Source organism: Lytechinus variegatus, chromosome 5, assembly GCF_018143015.1.
Source record: "Lytechinus variegatus isolate NC3 chromosome 5, Lvar_3.0, whole genome shotgun sequence".
NCBI classification, from domain to species: domain Eukaryota; kingdom Metazoa; phylum Echinodermata; class Echinoidea; order Temnopleuroida; family Toxopneustidae; genus Lytechinus; species Lytechinus variegatus.
The window spans coordinates 3,120,265-3,138,325 of NC_054744.1; the positions used below are offsets into that span (position 1 = coordinate 3,120,265).

An 18,061-nucleotide genomic window follows, 5' to 3' on the forward strand; every position below is an offset into this window, starting at 1 on the left:
CCATATACCTGCATCAAATTATAAGTTGCGATTTGGGATGTCCTGGTAGTGCATCCATGGATGCCCTTGGTTGGGGACGGAGGATGGGATCGCCTGTAGATAGTAGGAGACAGGGGTTACTGTTATCTTTTTAATGCCATCCATGTGTCTGTCTGTCCTGCTCACAGAAAGGATGAGTCATCCATGCGATGGTGATGACGTGCAAGAGCTTGCTCTCTCTCCCTCATCCTTGAGTTGTTTGGAGAGGAGAGGGATGAGGGAATGGAAGAAAAAGGAAGGAGGAGATGTAAGAGGAGATGTAGGAGGAGGAGAGGAAGAGAGAGGCCAGGAGGAGAATAAAGGGGAGAAATAGGAAGAGAAGGAAGTGGAGGGGGGGGGGAAGATGGATGAAAGACAATTAGGAAGGGGGGGCGGAGGAGGAGATGGTGGAGAAGGATGAAGACGAGGAGGGGGGAAGTTGGCTAAATCGCCAAAAGCAAGAAAGGGAGAAATAGGAGGATGAGGAAGCGGAGGGGGGGGGGGGAAGAAGATGGATGAAAGAGAATTAAGAAGGGGGCAGGGGAGGAGGTGGTGGAGAAGGATGAAGATGAGAAGGGGGATGTCGTTCCAAGGAAAGAAAAACTTATAATTTATAGCAGAGAGAGAGAGGGGGGGGGGGGGGGGAGGGGTAAAGAATGGGTATGGGGGATATTAAGAGCAATGGGGAAAGGACATGAAATGAAAGCTTTTATGTGGAAGGGAGGTGTGGTGGAGATGGGAGGTACGGACGGGGTGATAAATGGGAGCATTACTAGGGATATTACACCTCGCATTGACATAAGTCATAGCGTGTGCCTGAAATGGGGCTCCCAATCAACCCAGCTGCAGAGTAGAATAGGGCATGAAGTTCATGACAGGGTCACTGGATGAAAACTATTTGATTAATTTATTCATTGCATGATGATAAAAGGTAGACTATGAGTAGTATCTGAATAGTATCCAATTACGGAATGAATGAATGATATGTTTCAGACTTGAAAAGGCGGGAGGTAGATGGGCATAATAGCAGAGAAAAGCGCAAGAGGGGCAGTGATTACCACGTACATGTGACTTGTGCAAGTGTGCACCTATATTCATCTTTATAGAGCCTTTATGATATATTATGGGACCTCTATGATCAAGTATGAAATTTGTAGATGCGAAGGAGACCAGGATATTATTCAAATAGAATGACATTGTACTTGTACTTTTACTAAATCTTAGAAGTGGATTCTTTTTTCAAAGTTCATTTCAGACTCTGTGTGTACTTTCAATATGAAAAGTAAAAACAAAACTGTTTTTAAAGGAAGCCTGGAAGGTATGTGGGATAACCATATTTGGATCAGTTAGCTTTTATCTGAAAGGAAAAACATTAGGTGGTTTCAAACCGCCTCGATCATTAGAATCCCCGTTAAATTACGAGATCTTTTTTAGGCTAAAAAATACCCATTAATTATTCTTACATTCACACCGCCCTGAAACATACCTTCCGGTATGGTCTGATATGCAAGCGAGGCGCGAGATTCAAAATCACTAGCTCAGCAGCCACCCAACACGCTGGGCCAAAAGTTCTTTGGCCCAGCCCAAAAAGGATTTTCTGATCGGGGTAAATTTCCCGATCAGAAAATATCTGGAACTGCCGAACTTCGAGGCGGTCTGAAACCACCTATAGTGAAATCAACTTGTAGATTACCATAATGTTGTCATGTTAGACAGTACATTGCACTTCTTCTGTCAAACGTTCCAAACAATGAGAAACAAAGATTTGTGGAAATTTGCAAAGGGGAAAGCCCCTTCTATGGGAAAGAAAATATCACCCATGTAAAATTGATTTTTATCGCTCACGGTGGGACTTGATTCTTTTCAGATACCTAGGACGCATAATCCCACATTTCCTCATCTTGAGGATACTCAAGCAAAAATTGCTTCATGGATTCTTGAATGTGATTTGATGATAGAGAGAGATTGAGAGGATAATAAGGGGTGTGTTCATATAATGTTGAAATAAAAATTAAGAATTGCTTACCTACATTAAAAAAGCAATGATAACACACGTTTTCTTTATAAAATAGATTACACTGGTTTCTGATTTTTCTCATGACTGAATAAATCAGTGATCTGTAAAATTCAGTAGCAACACCTCTAGAAGGGGGGGGGGGGGTGGGCTAAAAGAACCATAAGTGAAAACCAAATTTTGGACTTCATCATCAGCAGGGGTAAATCTGGTAGTCTTGTCAAAAGTGGGTATGTTCTTGGTGCTTGCATGCCCCAGCAGCCCCAGTCAGTATTCTCTCAAGAAACGCCAATGTTGAAATTAAAGCTTAGCCATTTTTTTCTAGCATGAGATGATTTGTCCCTTTAAAACCAATGAATATTGAGTCTATTGATGTGTCCAATATGTGAGAAGAAAGCCGTTTGTGTGGATGGGGATAGCATATGTGTGTGTATGTGACTGGCCTGTCAAGTGGCGTCTAATGAACTCTGATGAACTGCCATGCTTGCCTTTCTTCTAGTCGGAACCAATTTATTAAGTAGGATCAGAATTATCTAAATACTGCTAGCTGAATCTTGCAGTTAAAATTCAGGGGAACGTTAAAAATTGCAAAATATCTTTGAATCAATAGTATGGAAGATGTTGTTCTATTTTTAATCGTTTTTCATTTTTCAATTAATGGTAAGGCCTATGTTATTTCATTTTATTAAAAACATTTCTATAATTCATTTTTTTGCCTATTCATTCATTTTACTATCTCTATTAATCAAGTAAATTATCAATAAACTATTTTTAATTCATTTATGTTTATTTCATTTATTTCGTAATAAATGAATGAATAAATAATAAATAAGTGATTAGATACATGAATGATTATCAAATACATTTATAAAGTCATGTATTTTGCGAGCTGATAGAGAATGGAGCATCAAACAAAAGATTGATGAGAAAATAGCTTATACAGGAAGATTGGAATCATCCAACTATCTAGCAGTCATCCCCATTAATAATTGGGAGGTCTTTTAAAAAATCCTTTGATATTGATATAAATGATATGTTAAGAAAAAAGAAACCAAAGTTTTATTTGTAAAAGATTTGATATCAGATTCTAAACAACCGTGTGCACTAAACCCAAAATAGAGGTAATGGATCTAAGGAGATCACGGGCAATTTACATAAACTCCCGATGAGAAAAACTAGGCCAGTTAAGTGGAGAAATGGCTGGAGAGAAAGGCTACGACATTTTGAGAGTGACGCCTCCTGTGTGCTTGGGAAGGAATCATCAGAGAGAGGATTCCAGTCCGGTGTCTGGTCAGATTACTTGCAGCCGTCTTAAGTGGCCTGGTGCAGGCAAAATGATATACCAGTCGGGCCCAGCTTCATCGACTCCTCTAATGCATCCAATCACTCTACCGTTGTCTGCCAATCTTCAAGGAAAATGTGTTCACACAGTAACTTGACTTAAACAATCATGCATTTACTTGTTTGGCAAGTTCACTGTCTGAACACAATGTCACATGACTGTCTGCCAATCTTTTAAAATGCATTCTTATAATAACTGAACTTACACTATGATGCATTTACCTTGTTTGGCAAATTTACTGTGTGAGCAGGATGTTGGTCAATCTTCAAGGAAAAAGTGTTCACACAAACAATTTAAGTTAAACAATAACACATAACACATACATACACAATGCTTTTATTACAAAGCATTATAATGAATATAAATTTTAAACGCATGATTCATGTCATAATATGCTATCTTTTGTGAATTTATTTTTTATCTATGGCATTTCTAGCTCCAGAAAATATGCTACTAGGTTGGAGCATGTTAAGTTTAATGTAAATGTCTTTTATAAATTGCTAGATGTAGTGCAGTATAATTATTGAATCACTTCAATACCCACTTATTTCCAATTCTGAATGAAACCAATGAAGTGGTATACAGTTGTACTCAAAAGTTAGGGAACCCCACCACATAATGCACTCCTTCATGTTGAGTGGCTGAGTGTTGAATGCAGACAAAGTTCCGGACAATGTTTAGTGGGCCCAGAGAAACATATGAATGTGATATTTCATCACCTGACTTCACAATTAAATATCTGAGATATAGCAGAGCTTGAACACTTTGATTATTTTCATTTTCTGGTTGGATTCGTTCACTTTTGAGCACAACTGTATATAATTAGAGTGAAAGGAGATGTTATGAAATCCAGAGCCAGTATAAACCTGGGTCATGTGTTGAGAGCTCTGGCCAATCTCAGGTCAAGGCTGCTGGGGAAAATTTCTCTCATTATAGACTTGGCACACATAGCCTGAGGCACAGGTCAAGACCAAGGCCAGCAAATGCAGCCTTGAGGCACACCATAACACATGCATTTCTGATAGAAAGGGGTATCAATCAGTTATGATAAAGATAACGCCTCAGTAGCAGAGAAGATCCAATCAATTATTTTATATTTGTTAACCACAAATGTCATTAACTCTTTTGACTGAGAGCAATCTTGAAATATTTAAATGCAATGCAACATACATGTAAGAAGTTAATGTTGAGAAGAAATATCAAACAATAAACCATTTTTTGTGTCTCTCTCAAAAAGAAAGGTAGTAAAACTTAGACAAAATGGTCTTTATAGGAGACTTGCAAGAGAAATGGCAAGATAAAAAACCTCTCTCAAGGTAATACGTCGGATGAAATCGAAGAGCAAAGCACAATGGACAAATATAATTCTGTATAAAACCTGACATCGTCAAAGTGCCTCACAGACAGGCTGCAGTCTTCATCATCAATCTCCCTTTACCTTGACTTTTAAGTCTTATCTGAATCTTCCAAGATACCATATTTCCTCAAATTTGCTTTCATACCCATCTCCAGCGATAATCATATTCCTTGTTCCGAAAGCATCCATGATTGTAGCAGGCCAGGTTCACTCATGTACGTGTAATTAATCGACCCATGGGCTCGAGACATTTGACTTTCCGTTTCGTTCAGACAATGGAGACGTTGCAAAGAAACGGTGAGTGGTGCATCCGAGTTTGTGTGAATCGTCCAGCTGTGCATTAACTAATGCATATCTTTATTATTTCTGCGGTCTTTGACCGGAGAGATTCCGGGAAAATCTTCCCTCAGTTTACTCTAATTGGATGAGTCACTGTATTTTTAGCTTAATTGCAATTCTAAGAGGTTATGGATCATAAATAAAGTCAGATATGGCTCATGGATGATTGGCACGAAAGCTGTTTTTTGTTGTTGAATTGTTGCAGTACCATTATTCGTGACTGCTGTGCATGAAGTCTTGGATGGATATCTGTGACAAAGATGCCAAATGTCACATAATATACCTTAACTACCAACTATGATTTTCTCAAAGAGTGCCAATAGGGCTGTCTGCACCAGCCTGAGGTTTTGAATAATCACGCTATTTCTGGTCCGGCAAATTATCCCGATCTGAACAATCTTGAGATTATTTGTAATGGAGATCCAATCTTCGATAGCTGAATTAATCTCAAGACTGCAATCCTGAGTCAACTTAGGACTATTTGCAAAATAGCACACTATTTATGAACTATCCCGCTAATTGGCAGGTGCAGAAGCACTCGAGATTCAACTCAGGATCATTTATTCACGGAATCAGACAATAATGCATCGATGCTTTGCTCGAGCATGAATTGCTCTTCTCGCGCTGGTGGAGATGGGGTTTCTTGAATCTCGAGATTAATCGTGAAGAGGGCCGATTGGACTAAAATCTCGGGATTGAGCAAACTCAGGCTAGTGCAGCACTGCCCAATGACTTGACATGGTTCATAATTTAAGCGTATTTGTTACAACATAAATCATGACCATAAGTAATGAAGCATGAATCTCTTTGTTGATTCACACTTCACATTGAAGCTGAACATCTGGGTCAGGTAACAGTAAGAACTATAATCAATTGCAGCTTCATATGATTGATTGATAGTAGGCACAGTATGTAAGTGGAAGCGCCATGGTGTAGTGGTTCTGACTCTCGCCTTGTAATCAGAATGTTGTATGTTCGAATCCCACCATGGCCTAGCATCCCTTGGCACTTGCCACTATCCACCCAGGTGTTAAATGGGTACCCGGTAGGATGCGAAAGCCTATGTAGTATGCCCAGCAATTGAGCCTTGGAACTCTTGTTGGAACGCTCCCCAGCGAGTGGAGATGGTGCATACATTGTATGCGGGCATGCAAGGATCCGATGACCGGGTTAATAATATATCCGTAAAGCGCTTAGAGACTTCTTCCGATGTGTTAAGCGCTATATAAATGCGGAAAATTATTAATATTATTACACTATTTAGAGCCAAAACCTGCAGAAATTAGTTTACGGCAAGTTTTGCAATCAATGGGATTAATTTTGATTGAGTATTACAGTGCTGTGATATCTTAGTTTCACAAGTTCATTCTTATCCGATGATGATACTCTCCATTTTATTAAGATGTTTAAAAGAGTAAGAAGGTGAGACTTTGGGGGTTAAGTTACGGCAGTTGTAGGCCGGAATGTCATGCGTGGCGATAAGCTGATTGTCTAAATAGCCCCCCTCACACACACCAGGGATGGTAGACATCAAATATATTCCAGTTGTAGCGGCGCAGGCTTCATTTAGTGATTTCCCCTGTGATCATCACTCTCTGCTTATTACCCAGGAACGAGTATGGGAAGGGAAAGGGAGGAAACATGGAGGGAAAGGGTAAAGGAACTTCGGCTCTTTAAAGGACAAGTCCACCCCAACAGAAAGTTGGTTTGAAGAAAAAGAGAACAATCCAGCAAGCATAACACATTAACACTGAAAATTTCATCAAAATCTGATGTAAAATAAGAAAGTTATGACATTAAAAAAAAAATCACTTAATTTCACATAACAGTTATATGCACATCCTGGCTTGTATGCAAATGAGGAGACTACAACATCATCCACTCACTATTTCTTTTGTATTTTATTATATGAAATATTCTATTTTTCTTCTCATTGTCAAGTGATACAACGATTAATTCCTCCCTGAACATGTGGAATTAGCATTGTTTAATGTTCAGTCAAGTTGGTCCTTATTGTCAATTAGAGAAAATATAAAATATTGTATAATTCAAACAATAAAAACAAAAGAAATAGTGATTGAAGGTTATCATCGACTGACTCACCTAGTTGGGCATATCAAAATAAGCCAAATTTTAAAATGTCTGAACTTATTTTACATCCGATTTTGATGAAATTTTCAGCACTATGCTAGTTTGATTTTTCTCTATTAATTCAAGTCGGCATTTTACTGGGGTAGACTTGACCTTTAAGATTCTGAAAAACATTGTACAATTTCTTGATGGACCATACATGAGAGATTATGCATTGAATGTCATTCGTGCTACGGCGATTAAGCATGACTTAAACACTCAACTGTCTTTGAAACAAATGGGAACCCTTGAATGTATGCAATCATAACACAAACCAACCAATGGAACATACCCTGAGCCTCATACCCAGTCCCAAGTGCATCTGTCTGAGTTTCCTCTTGTGATGCCTAAAGCAAATAAAGATGTTGAGATATCAAGCTTTCTACCTGGTTTCCTGCGTCTTCATTGCTTTCTGTTTCGCAACAATGGATTAGAGACATACAAAGTAACTAACTGATCAAGATTTCATCAGTCCTTCTGTCCCTTTAGGCGGGTGAGAGCCCTAGATGTTGATAGTGGTTCACAAGAAGGTCACTGTCTTTTGAGACATTCTGGATGGTTTTACCAGAAATATAGGGCTCTTGTTTGTCTGAAGATGTATCAGTGTCCTCTTTGGGGTTTGATAATGGGCATATTCAGACCAACCCGAACACTTAGAATACCTGTCAATTTGCAAGATGCTGCTCAAGGGCCTGTTGCATAAAACTTTTGCCGCAAAAAAACTCTGGCAAACGAGATCATGCCATTGACACATAGCGCATTAAAAAACTCTGCCAAAAAAATTACCAGAGTAATTCTGTCATTAAACAGGCTCCAGGGCACAATATACCCAATAACTACACTATTCCTACCCGAACCAGAGACTTTGAGGGTAAGTTCTCAAAGTCATGAGCACGGTATGGGTCGAGTAGCAGACAATGCATTCATCTGTAACCAACGTATCAATGGGATACAAGTTCCTGAAATTTTTTCTAATACTTCGACAATACCCATGACCTTTGAAAAATCCTTGTGAAAGTTCTTGTAAGTTTGACAAGTACCTACCTGTTTTATGTACAATGTAGGAAGTATTTTCTTTCCCAGAAGATTTCAAGTTATATGCTTCCACATTGGAAATAATACCTGGTATTTTCTGATTAGGATAGAGCGGTATAAATTTCCCAATCAGAGAATATCTGGTATTCTCAGAAGTGAGTCGGTTCGAATATGCCTAATTTCATCTTGAGAAAATTGTGAAGGTTGCACAAGTACATGAACTTAGTCTTGTTTGGGGAATTCACTTAATTCACTACAGACACGTACCCCAAGACTTTCGCAGATGGTAGTGGGGTCTGTCACTGTCCAGTTTCTTGAAACTTTCCAACAGAATTACGATAACTGTTCAATGCCTCTGTGATGCATTTGACTGGATGTGAACAGGTTTGTCACTGATTGTTGTTCATTTGCTATTAATGACAGGGTTTTATGAAATGGGATTCTGGACTGGATAGCCGCCATTAATGACATTTCCAGCAAACTTGTTACTGAGAATAATGACCTAGTGTGCACAGACACTTACAAGTACACCCTTTCTTTGAAAAGTTTTGATGTACGGAATCTATCCCTGCATATTTCATGTTCCTGCACTTGTAAAGTCTTATAAAGAGGGATTAGGTCTTGCACACACAAAAGAAAGATAATCGTCATAATTAATGTAGTAAGTTAAACAATTATGATACAATCCATAGTCAAAACAGAACATAAAACATCATTATACACGATGAGGAAAAAAAAAGGCTTGTTATGGTATGATATGAGTAAAAAGAAATGGAAACGATCTGTGACTCATTCAGAAACAATAGCAGTGTCCCTCCTGGAAACCAGTAAATAATGGGATTACATAGGATGGGAAATACCATTTTGATATTTCGCTTCTTCCTTTGACGACGGTCTGGGTTTGATGATTCATCTGGTTTGAGGGTTGTTAATACAAGGTTACCTCTCTAATCAGCTCGCTCATTTTGCAATATGTGGGACTATCGGTAATTCTAGCAGAATCATGCTTATCAGTCACGGTTATATTGAACATCATGGAGAAACGTCAATATTCATTTTCCTGCACAGAGCTACCATAGTCAGATGGAATGCTGAGGGTTTTTATTATATCTGATGGAAATTGCTTTTTATATAAATTGCTAATTTAGAATTTTTCAACAAATTTGATATTGTAAATAGGCCTTGAGGGATAATAAAACCTCCAAGTTGATGAGCAATCATGCCCAATAGTCCCAAGCAAATTGCAGTGTAATATGAATCTTATTCATATCGTGGAACCTATTCAACCGAAGCAATATCACCACCTATCAGTGATAAGTACTGCATTTGTAAAAAGAAACGAAAAAGAAATTGGGAATCACTTATCAGTGTAAGATGTGAACATGGTGTTACTTCATGATGATTCAACTACATTGATGTTTCCTCTCAAAACATGCATCATTTGCAAACATGCCAGGCTGTAGACAGTACTTCTTCTAGGATGTGTACGGAAATATTCCCCCTTCTTTCTATCTTTTCCCATTTGTTGGAGTGCTTCTTTTGCTGTGGGCACAATCCTTGTGAAGTGTTTTTTTGAGGATGGCAAAGGAGTGCCTGGCATGCACAGTTCTGCTTCGTTTTTTTCTTACAGTAACCTCCTTAGCTTCCTGTACTTCATGGTGTCCTTCGTACCCTCCTAGCATAGCACCCCTTAGGGTTTGGCACATTACAGAACTGCTTTGCTAAAGTGATTATGAACAAGAGATGCTACTGCTTTTTCTTCTCATTATTCAAATGTGAACAAGAGCACCTTCCATGTCTAGCTTTGATGATTCTTCCCATGTGATGAGGTATCAGAACTGTCTGATTTTGAGCTCATAAGTATGATAAATTATCGGTTATACTATAGTATTTATTTTCCTTAGAACAAAAATATAAAAAGAATGGATAGCCCATACTCAGTTTTGTAAACATGGCAATATTCTTCCATGGGGTCCATACTCCACAGTCATTACAGTGATATGAATAGTTAGAAGTACACTCTTTGATTGAAGGTCAGTTTATGTTTTTTGTGTACTCCATTTTGAACAAACAAAGTTTTAGAAAAAAAGGAAAAAAACAAACACAGAAATTCTTTGAAACCTATGGTCGCTCAACGTGAACATGCCCATAATCAGCTTAGATAAAGATCACAAAGCATTATCCTGATTAGACACCTGAGCCTGAAGCATGATAGCAAAGTTCTACGAAAAATGGCATATTAATGCAATAAGAGACATGCATGCATGTGTGATTACTTTTGCCGCTGCCATCAGAATAGGAGGAAACGTGATATTTATCTCGGGAGAACATGAAATAACCTTTAGAATTCCCCAGAAAGCCCATATGTCAAAATACTGACATGCATCGTCAGAGCCATGATGACATTCAAAGGGCTCACGCTGTCTGTATTGATAGCTCCCCGTTACCAGCCTTTTTTCACGAGGTGCAGAAGGTTCTTCCTTCACAAAGTATTTAATGCGGGACGGACTATTAACACCCTTCTGCCTCTGAATCAGTCTAGGGGACCATGACACCAAGCTATCATTGTACACAGCACAAATTGTAGCGTTGATTGGTGTACATATAGGACCACATCAGTCACGTTACTCTGGTGCTAAATTTTTGGTGTTAGTCCAACTCCTGCTACACTCTGTGGCCCATATTCTGAACTCAGGTTTAACTTAGACCGTGGTCTAACTCTGTGCTAAAATTATAAGAAGCCTAACATGTCAAAAACCGGTAGGAAGTAATTCCTTAAAAAGCTGTGTGCGCTATGAACGCCTAGCTTAGCCGGGTAATATAGGAGCGCCTTGATCACCTAACAAGGTGGATATGTGCGCAATTTAAATACCCTATATCAAAATTATTCACAGGGTATGTTTCCTATGTTTAATATGCTCTTTCTTAATTCTTTCATGGTGACGACAATTATCTTATTTGTCCTTCCCAGACAGTTAAGAGTGGTTTTAGAGTCAAATGAGGTAATACCACAAACCTCTACTGTTGACCATTGGCCATCCATACTTAAATCACAACTTTAGAGTCCCAGAGTTAAAATTAAACCTGACTTCAGAATGCATGCCTTTGTGGTAGTGTGGACCTACTACTACTACTACTGTGTAGTAGGTCCATGGTGTAGTATGTTCTATCTCTTGCGTGTAATTTGAAACACCTGAGGGGTAAGTTCCTCCAGGCACATCTAGTGGTGGCAGTTTTAACAGGGATTATACTCCCAACATCCTGGTTTTAACACCCACTTTCTTCAGTAAACCTTTTTGTCTCTGAATTAGTCCAGGGGCTTGTGACACAAAGCTTACCAATCACAGTTTGTTTTTCTAATTCTTACAATTGATTGCATTGACTGCAATGTACAATCAATGATGAAAATCAAGTGTATGATCAATTGTTAATCTTTGTGTAACAGGGCCCTGATATTTATTTGGTTTGAAAGAAAGTGAATGATGAGCCCTGTCAACAAGGGTGACACTCTTAATGATAAATAGCTTTAATTAAGAAGCTTGCATGCAGTCGCTCATTCGCTCATGTATACTATTAAGTTTCCGCTGGTGATTTTGAGTGTTAGGTGGCTGAAATTGGCAGGGGAGGGATGTTTATAAGACATCTGTAAAATAGCAGGTGGTGCTGAAATAATGAATTTGAAAATGGGGAGGTTGGCTGAACAGAACCATATTGTGAATGTTATTTTCATGCTTTTATACATGTACATGAATGCTTAATGAAATTGTTCCACAGTCACTGAACAGGTCCGTATTCAAATCTTGTCAACTCATTACAAATGAGAAATCAGAAAATCAGTATAAAAGTTGAGTCTGTACCAATGCTCATTTCTGTGTATGTCCTGTTAAAAATATTTTAGCTATTTAGATCACCTATTTCTCATACATTTCTTGTCATTGGATGAGACATTGTTAAGCAGAAAACATGTCTTTTTGCTTGTAATAAGCTATACAAGATGCCTGATAAAGATAGGGCCTATATGTGAAACCGGATGCAAGAGTAACTGAAAATTTTGCCACTACGATAGACAGGTGAGTTTGTGGCAAGTTTTACTACAGTTAACTCACCACTAATGCCATGATAATAATATCCCACGCTATAGTCGCCTCATATATCTTGCTCCTGAAATAGAAGTGAATAATTTCTGTCATGTATCCATATCAACCCCAGGGCATAGATAATGATAGCGGAATGAAACTCATGAGGATATGTTTCTGAGAGCTCTGAAGATTTATGAATATATGCATGCTTGCCTTGTTAGATGGTGGTTTATGGAGAGAGGGAGAGAAAGAGAGAGCAATGTCATATCTCGAAGAACGTCTTCATGGGCAGGTGCCGATATAGCGCCCCTTCCACTTTTGACACCTGTGAAATTATATTTTTCTTTCACATAAAAACTGAATTTTGAATCTCTCCTTGGTTGTTCTTGTGATAATTTTGTTTATTTGCCCAAGGCCCCAAAAATGCACCCAGCACTATCCCCTCTTGCAACTTGGTAAAGAGATGGAGAAGTTTTATTCTTATTAAATGAAATATAAGGAACAGGTGCTTTTGAAGTAGAGAATGAGAAAAGAGAGAGAGAGAGAGAGGAGAAATAGAGAGAAGGGGGTTGTTTGCATCAGCTTGAGTTTTCAATCTATCCTGCCTCTTTTTATCCTGAAACCTTTCCTTATCAGAACAGACTTGAGCTTTAACAACTCTCATGATAATTATTTATAATACTAATAACCTTTTTACAAATGGTTTTACTCTAAATTACAATTTAGAGTTTTTTTTTGTCCACACAATAGCATTTTAAATTTGGTGAATTATCCAGATAATTTGCAAAGTGAAACCAATCAGGGGTTAGGTCAGGATATTCTATCAAAGATATCATACCATCCTATGCAATACGAACACGGAGCTAAGTGCGCATGCTCAAAAGCGAGGTCACATTCAAACTGGAAATGGTTCTTCCTGTCAAGCTATCATAGATTCTTTTAATTGAACTTTTGAGACTAATCTTTATTGGACTATTATTTTGAGATTGGGAAAACTCAGGCTGATGAAGAACTAGCTGCCTGCAGAGACCCAGTGAATCTCCCTGAAATCTCTACCCTGCCTGGAGACCCGTCTATCACCCGTTATTGACAGTTCTGGTGCTTTATTGATGATGCTAATGTTTTGATTTATGCTATGTGAGGCAAGGGGTTAGACAAAAAGCGTGTCCCCATGGGTGGTTCCCTTTTACAATCACACTGTCTTAAAATGAACCATCCTTCTTTACTCCTTGCCTTCATAATCTTAGATCTTTGTGCAACGTACCTAATAACGCTGTGCTATGTTGTATTTCCACAAGATAGATCTACCAACCAATTCAAGACTATGAACTAGTCATTGTTTTTACATTTTAAAATCAATTTCAACCGGTTACCTTTGAATGGGTGTTAATTTGTGACAAGCAAGGCCTCGAAAAGTTCTATATTCCAGAAAAAAATTGATATCAAGTACATATCAATCACTCTTGGTATTAATTTCTACTATTCTAAAAATAAAGAGAAAGCAATGTTCATACAACAAAAAGAATTTCATAAGGTGATGGGAAAAGAATTATCACTATATGAGGCCGTTCTCATTACGCTTTCTAAAACTAGTTTACTGGAAACCGATTCAGGAAACCACTTTGGAAGATCGCTTTGCTAGCGTTCTCACTTGATCACACGAAAGTGGTTTTCAAAATCACTTCACGTAAAGCGCTCTTGTTGCTATGGAAACGCTCTCAGTGGGGTGAGACGTTTTGCGCGAAATTCGAAACCGCAGCATAGGCATTCTACACCTGTTGTGTGGAGTAGCGCGCTCAAAATGTGCGAAGATCGCTTCCCGAAGAATGGTTGTGTCCTCACTTACGCTAAAACCAGTTTAACGAGGCAAAGCGATCTTGAAAACTACATCGCGAGGTGGTTTTCCAAACTGGTTTGGAAGATCGCTTCCAAGACCGCTTTGACCGTTCTCACTACGCATTAAACTAGTTTCCACTAAACTAGTTTTAGGAACATAGTGAGAACAGCCTCTATGTTTGCTTTGTTCGTGGGAACATACCCAAGGCAGAGTGAACGATGTCATTCTTCATCAAAGGCGAGTGTCCGGCTGTATCATTTATGCACCACGATGAAATGGAATGTATATTTCATGCCATCAGTAGGGATTTCCCCTCATTAGGTAGTCAAGATGTACAAGCAACACAAGGGTTTAGATGGGGGTTAGATGGCAAGTTCATTTGCATGGAGAATACAGAAAATAAACTTCAATAGCATTCATGTGATATTCTTACATAATTATTACGGTGAGAGGGGGTGTATGATGAATGTATTATGCATTGAGTCTACTTTCATTTTCAATTTCAGTATCACTTCTCTCTATGTTTCCATAAGAATAATACTTGGTATTAATACACAATCTTACTGAATCCCCCAAATTTACATGTACAGTGTATTTGAAATATTATATTTAAACATTATGATTTGCCAGCAAGACTGAAAATACTAAATAATTCTAGAAATCAACATATCATCAAGAAAAAAATCAGGAAAAAGCTATAAAATGAAATCCTACATGGTGTTATTTTTAATTCAAGAATCTTTAAACGTTTATTTAGCCCCCAAATTCCCAGTTCTACAGGATGATTCTGGATTGGGTCACATTATTGAAAACTTTAGAAGATAGGAATGCTCCAGTGCCACATCAAAAATGATTCATTTAAAATCTATATATAAAAAACTAACTGAGAGTCAATGCCCTTTGGACAATCAAGAGAAAAAAGGTGTGCAGGTGAAGTTTGGAAAAGATGGCCTGAATACATGTATGTGTTAAGTCAAGCACAGACTGCACAAGAGGACTGTTATGATCACACCATTGCATTCTATACAAGTATCTGCTGACATATGTTGCATTGATGATTGATGTACATGATTTCCCTTTGATTTGTTGTGGTAAATGGGCCAGCCATTCACATTAAACCTGAATACCCACTCTTTATCTTCCCCTTTGTTTTAGCCAAGTTATCAGGTGTGGAGGATCGAATCTTCGATAATAATAATAATTTTCCGCATTTATATTGCGCTTAATACTTAAGACATATTATTACCCTGGTCATCAGATCCTTGCATGCCCGCATACAATGTATGCACCTTTTCCACTCCCTGGGGAGCATTCCAACAAGAGTTCCAAGACTCAATTGCAAGGCATACTACATATTTGTCAATAGCGACAAAGCTGATAAACTATTGCCAGAATTTCATAACCAGTAAATTGTGTTTCTTTACTGAGAAATGTGAATGGTAAATGGGTGAATTAATGGATTCATCGACCAATAAATGCACAGATTGACCAATAAATGCACAGAATAAGCAACTTAATGAATGAATGAAATCAGTGAATGAATATACATGTATGTAGGAAATTCAGTAAATGAGGAATCATGAATACAAATATCTGTGAATCTGAAAGAATGAAGGAATGATCAAATAAATAAATATGTAAGTGGGTTAACAACATAAGTGAATAAATTAATAGAATATTATAAGAATCAATAAATGGATATACATTTAGATGATAAATAAATAGATAAATAAGTACATTAATAGATGAATGAATGAATAAATAAATAAATGAGCACACGTGTACAACAAGCATTACAAGAATCTATTTGCACAAGGATGTTAATTCATATAAATTTTCATTCATTAAAGATCATTTCATGAGGGATCCTTTGATAGCTTCAAATTGACCAGCTCTGTTCAATGTGCTATCTTCATAAGATCTTAACATAGTACTTTGCCCTTGGGTGTGTTTGTGATAGTGTTTGTACTTATGCCCCTCTACCACTTGCTTAATGAAAGGGTTCACACCTGCGCTTAATGTATACAGATGAAAACATTCCTAGTACTTGAATTCTGATTCATCCATTGTTTACACTTTAGATAGTATTATTAAATTCCAGGAAATCCCTCTTGTTCATTTGTGTAATCATCATGCTCTTTGTTTTTCTATCCCTGTTCTTTTAATATACCAATGTCATTGTCATTTGGCTGTTAATCTCTCACTTTGATAGTACAGATAACCTATCAGCAAGGTCATAAATGAGTAGATCTGTTTATACCAAGGTATGCTTACAGCATGTGGGTTGGTTCACATGTGTCATTTAATCTAGGGGGATCCTGTTCTGATGAAAGGAAATGTACACCTCACCTGACTTGTTGAAAAATACCCCCAGACAAACATTTTGAATATATTTGGGGAGTGGTTCATGAAAGGACAATCAGGGCCCCGTCTTACAAAAAGTTGCGATTGATCCAATCAATCACAACTATGGACGTCCAGCAACGTCAACATCTTTTATGCATGTTTGTTCAAAATATTTGCTAACTATGATGTATATTCATGCATTCATTTTCATGAAAATTCACTGTGCTTCTCTTTGTTTACAAAGGACATTGCACAAATTTCCTGCAGAAAAAAATATGACACTGATGGATTTCCATAGAGTTACGATTGATTGGATCAATTGTAACTCTTTGTAAGATGGGGGCTCTGGGCCCTGTTGTACAAAGAGTTACGATTGATCCGATCAATCGCAACTATGGACGGCCAGCAGCGTCAACATCTAGTATGCATGTTTGTTCAAAATATTTTCTAGCTGTGATGTATATTCATGCATTCATTGTTTTCTTGAAAATTCACTGCGCTTCTCTTTGCATAAAAAGGACTTTGTGCAAATTTTTCGAAGAAAAAATTATAACAGTGTTGGATTTCTATAGAGTTATGATAGATCGGATCAATTGTAACTCTTTGTACAACAGGGTCCTGGTGATACAAAACCAAAATAAAGTAAAAAAATCAGAATAATGCCAAATGGTATCCTTTATTAATTTTTTTTTGCAAATTTGATTTTCCTTTGCTTGTTATATGTTATTATGTGATTGTATTCTTTGGCCCTGAAAACATGTATATTGCAGTTTGAAATTATTTTATTATAGGAGTTTTAGTTCAGGAAATATATTTCAAACCAATATCAAACAGCAGCCTATTTGAATTTATGAAAATTAGACCATGTCCCACCTATCAACTTTCCTTTTTTTTGACACGTTACTTTGCTTTCGATAAAAATTCAACGCTGAAAAAAAATTCTGATGCCAATTGTGTCAGGTTGTTTCATATCTTGACTGGATTTTATACGATGGGTTTTGTTAGTGTGAAAGTGGGGGTGTACCAGATAGGTATTAATGTGACAGATAGACTGTATACTCAGCTGGCCCCATCATATTGTGGTTTCCTTGTTTATTTGGGATGCCTAACCATGAAATCTACACTTGTCTGTCTGATGTGGTATGTCAGGCCAAGAGAATGGGGATGGGGTTGTTGTGTCAAGGGTGCATTTATACTCCACCTTGTTTTAGAATAGACGTCTTAAAGCACAATGCAGTCCAAGGTACTGTAACACAAAGGTTAGCGATTGATCATTAATTTGAAAGAACGATTCTGATTGGTTCCTATAGTCAGTCCACTTAATGTACATGCTACAATGATCTTTATAGCTATCATTTAGCAATTAATCGCTAATGTTTGTGTTACTGGGCTTAGAACATGTTCTGATGTTTCTCATGTTCCTGTGAGCTTATCTATATACATGTATACTGTATATAGAAAGCTTATAGATTCATAGAAAATCTGTAAGAGGTAAACATTTCTCAGAAAACATTGATGCACTTGGGTAAATCACATACAAATAGATTTTATAATATATATCTCA

The 18,061-nt window shown here is 37.6% G+C and overlaps 1 protein-coding gene across 1 annotated transcript in view; it reads left to right on the forward strand.

The window, feature by feature from the left end:
• Positions 1-699: 699 nt before the first annotated feature.
• LOC121414807 (SH2 domain-containing adapter protein F-like) overlaps positions 700-18,061 on the forward strand; it is a 44,260-nt gene continuing 26,898 nt past the window's right edge. Inside the window, exon 1 of the mRNA XM_041607862.1 lies at positions 700-760. Within this exon, the coding sequence (XP_041463796.1) occupies positions 700-760 (61 nt within the window). The remainder of the gene's footprint in view (positions 761-18,061) is intronic.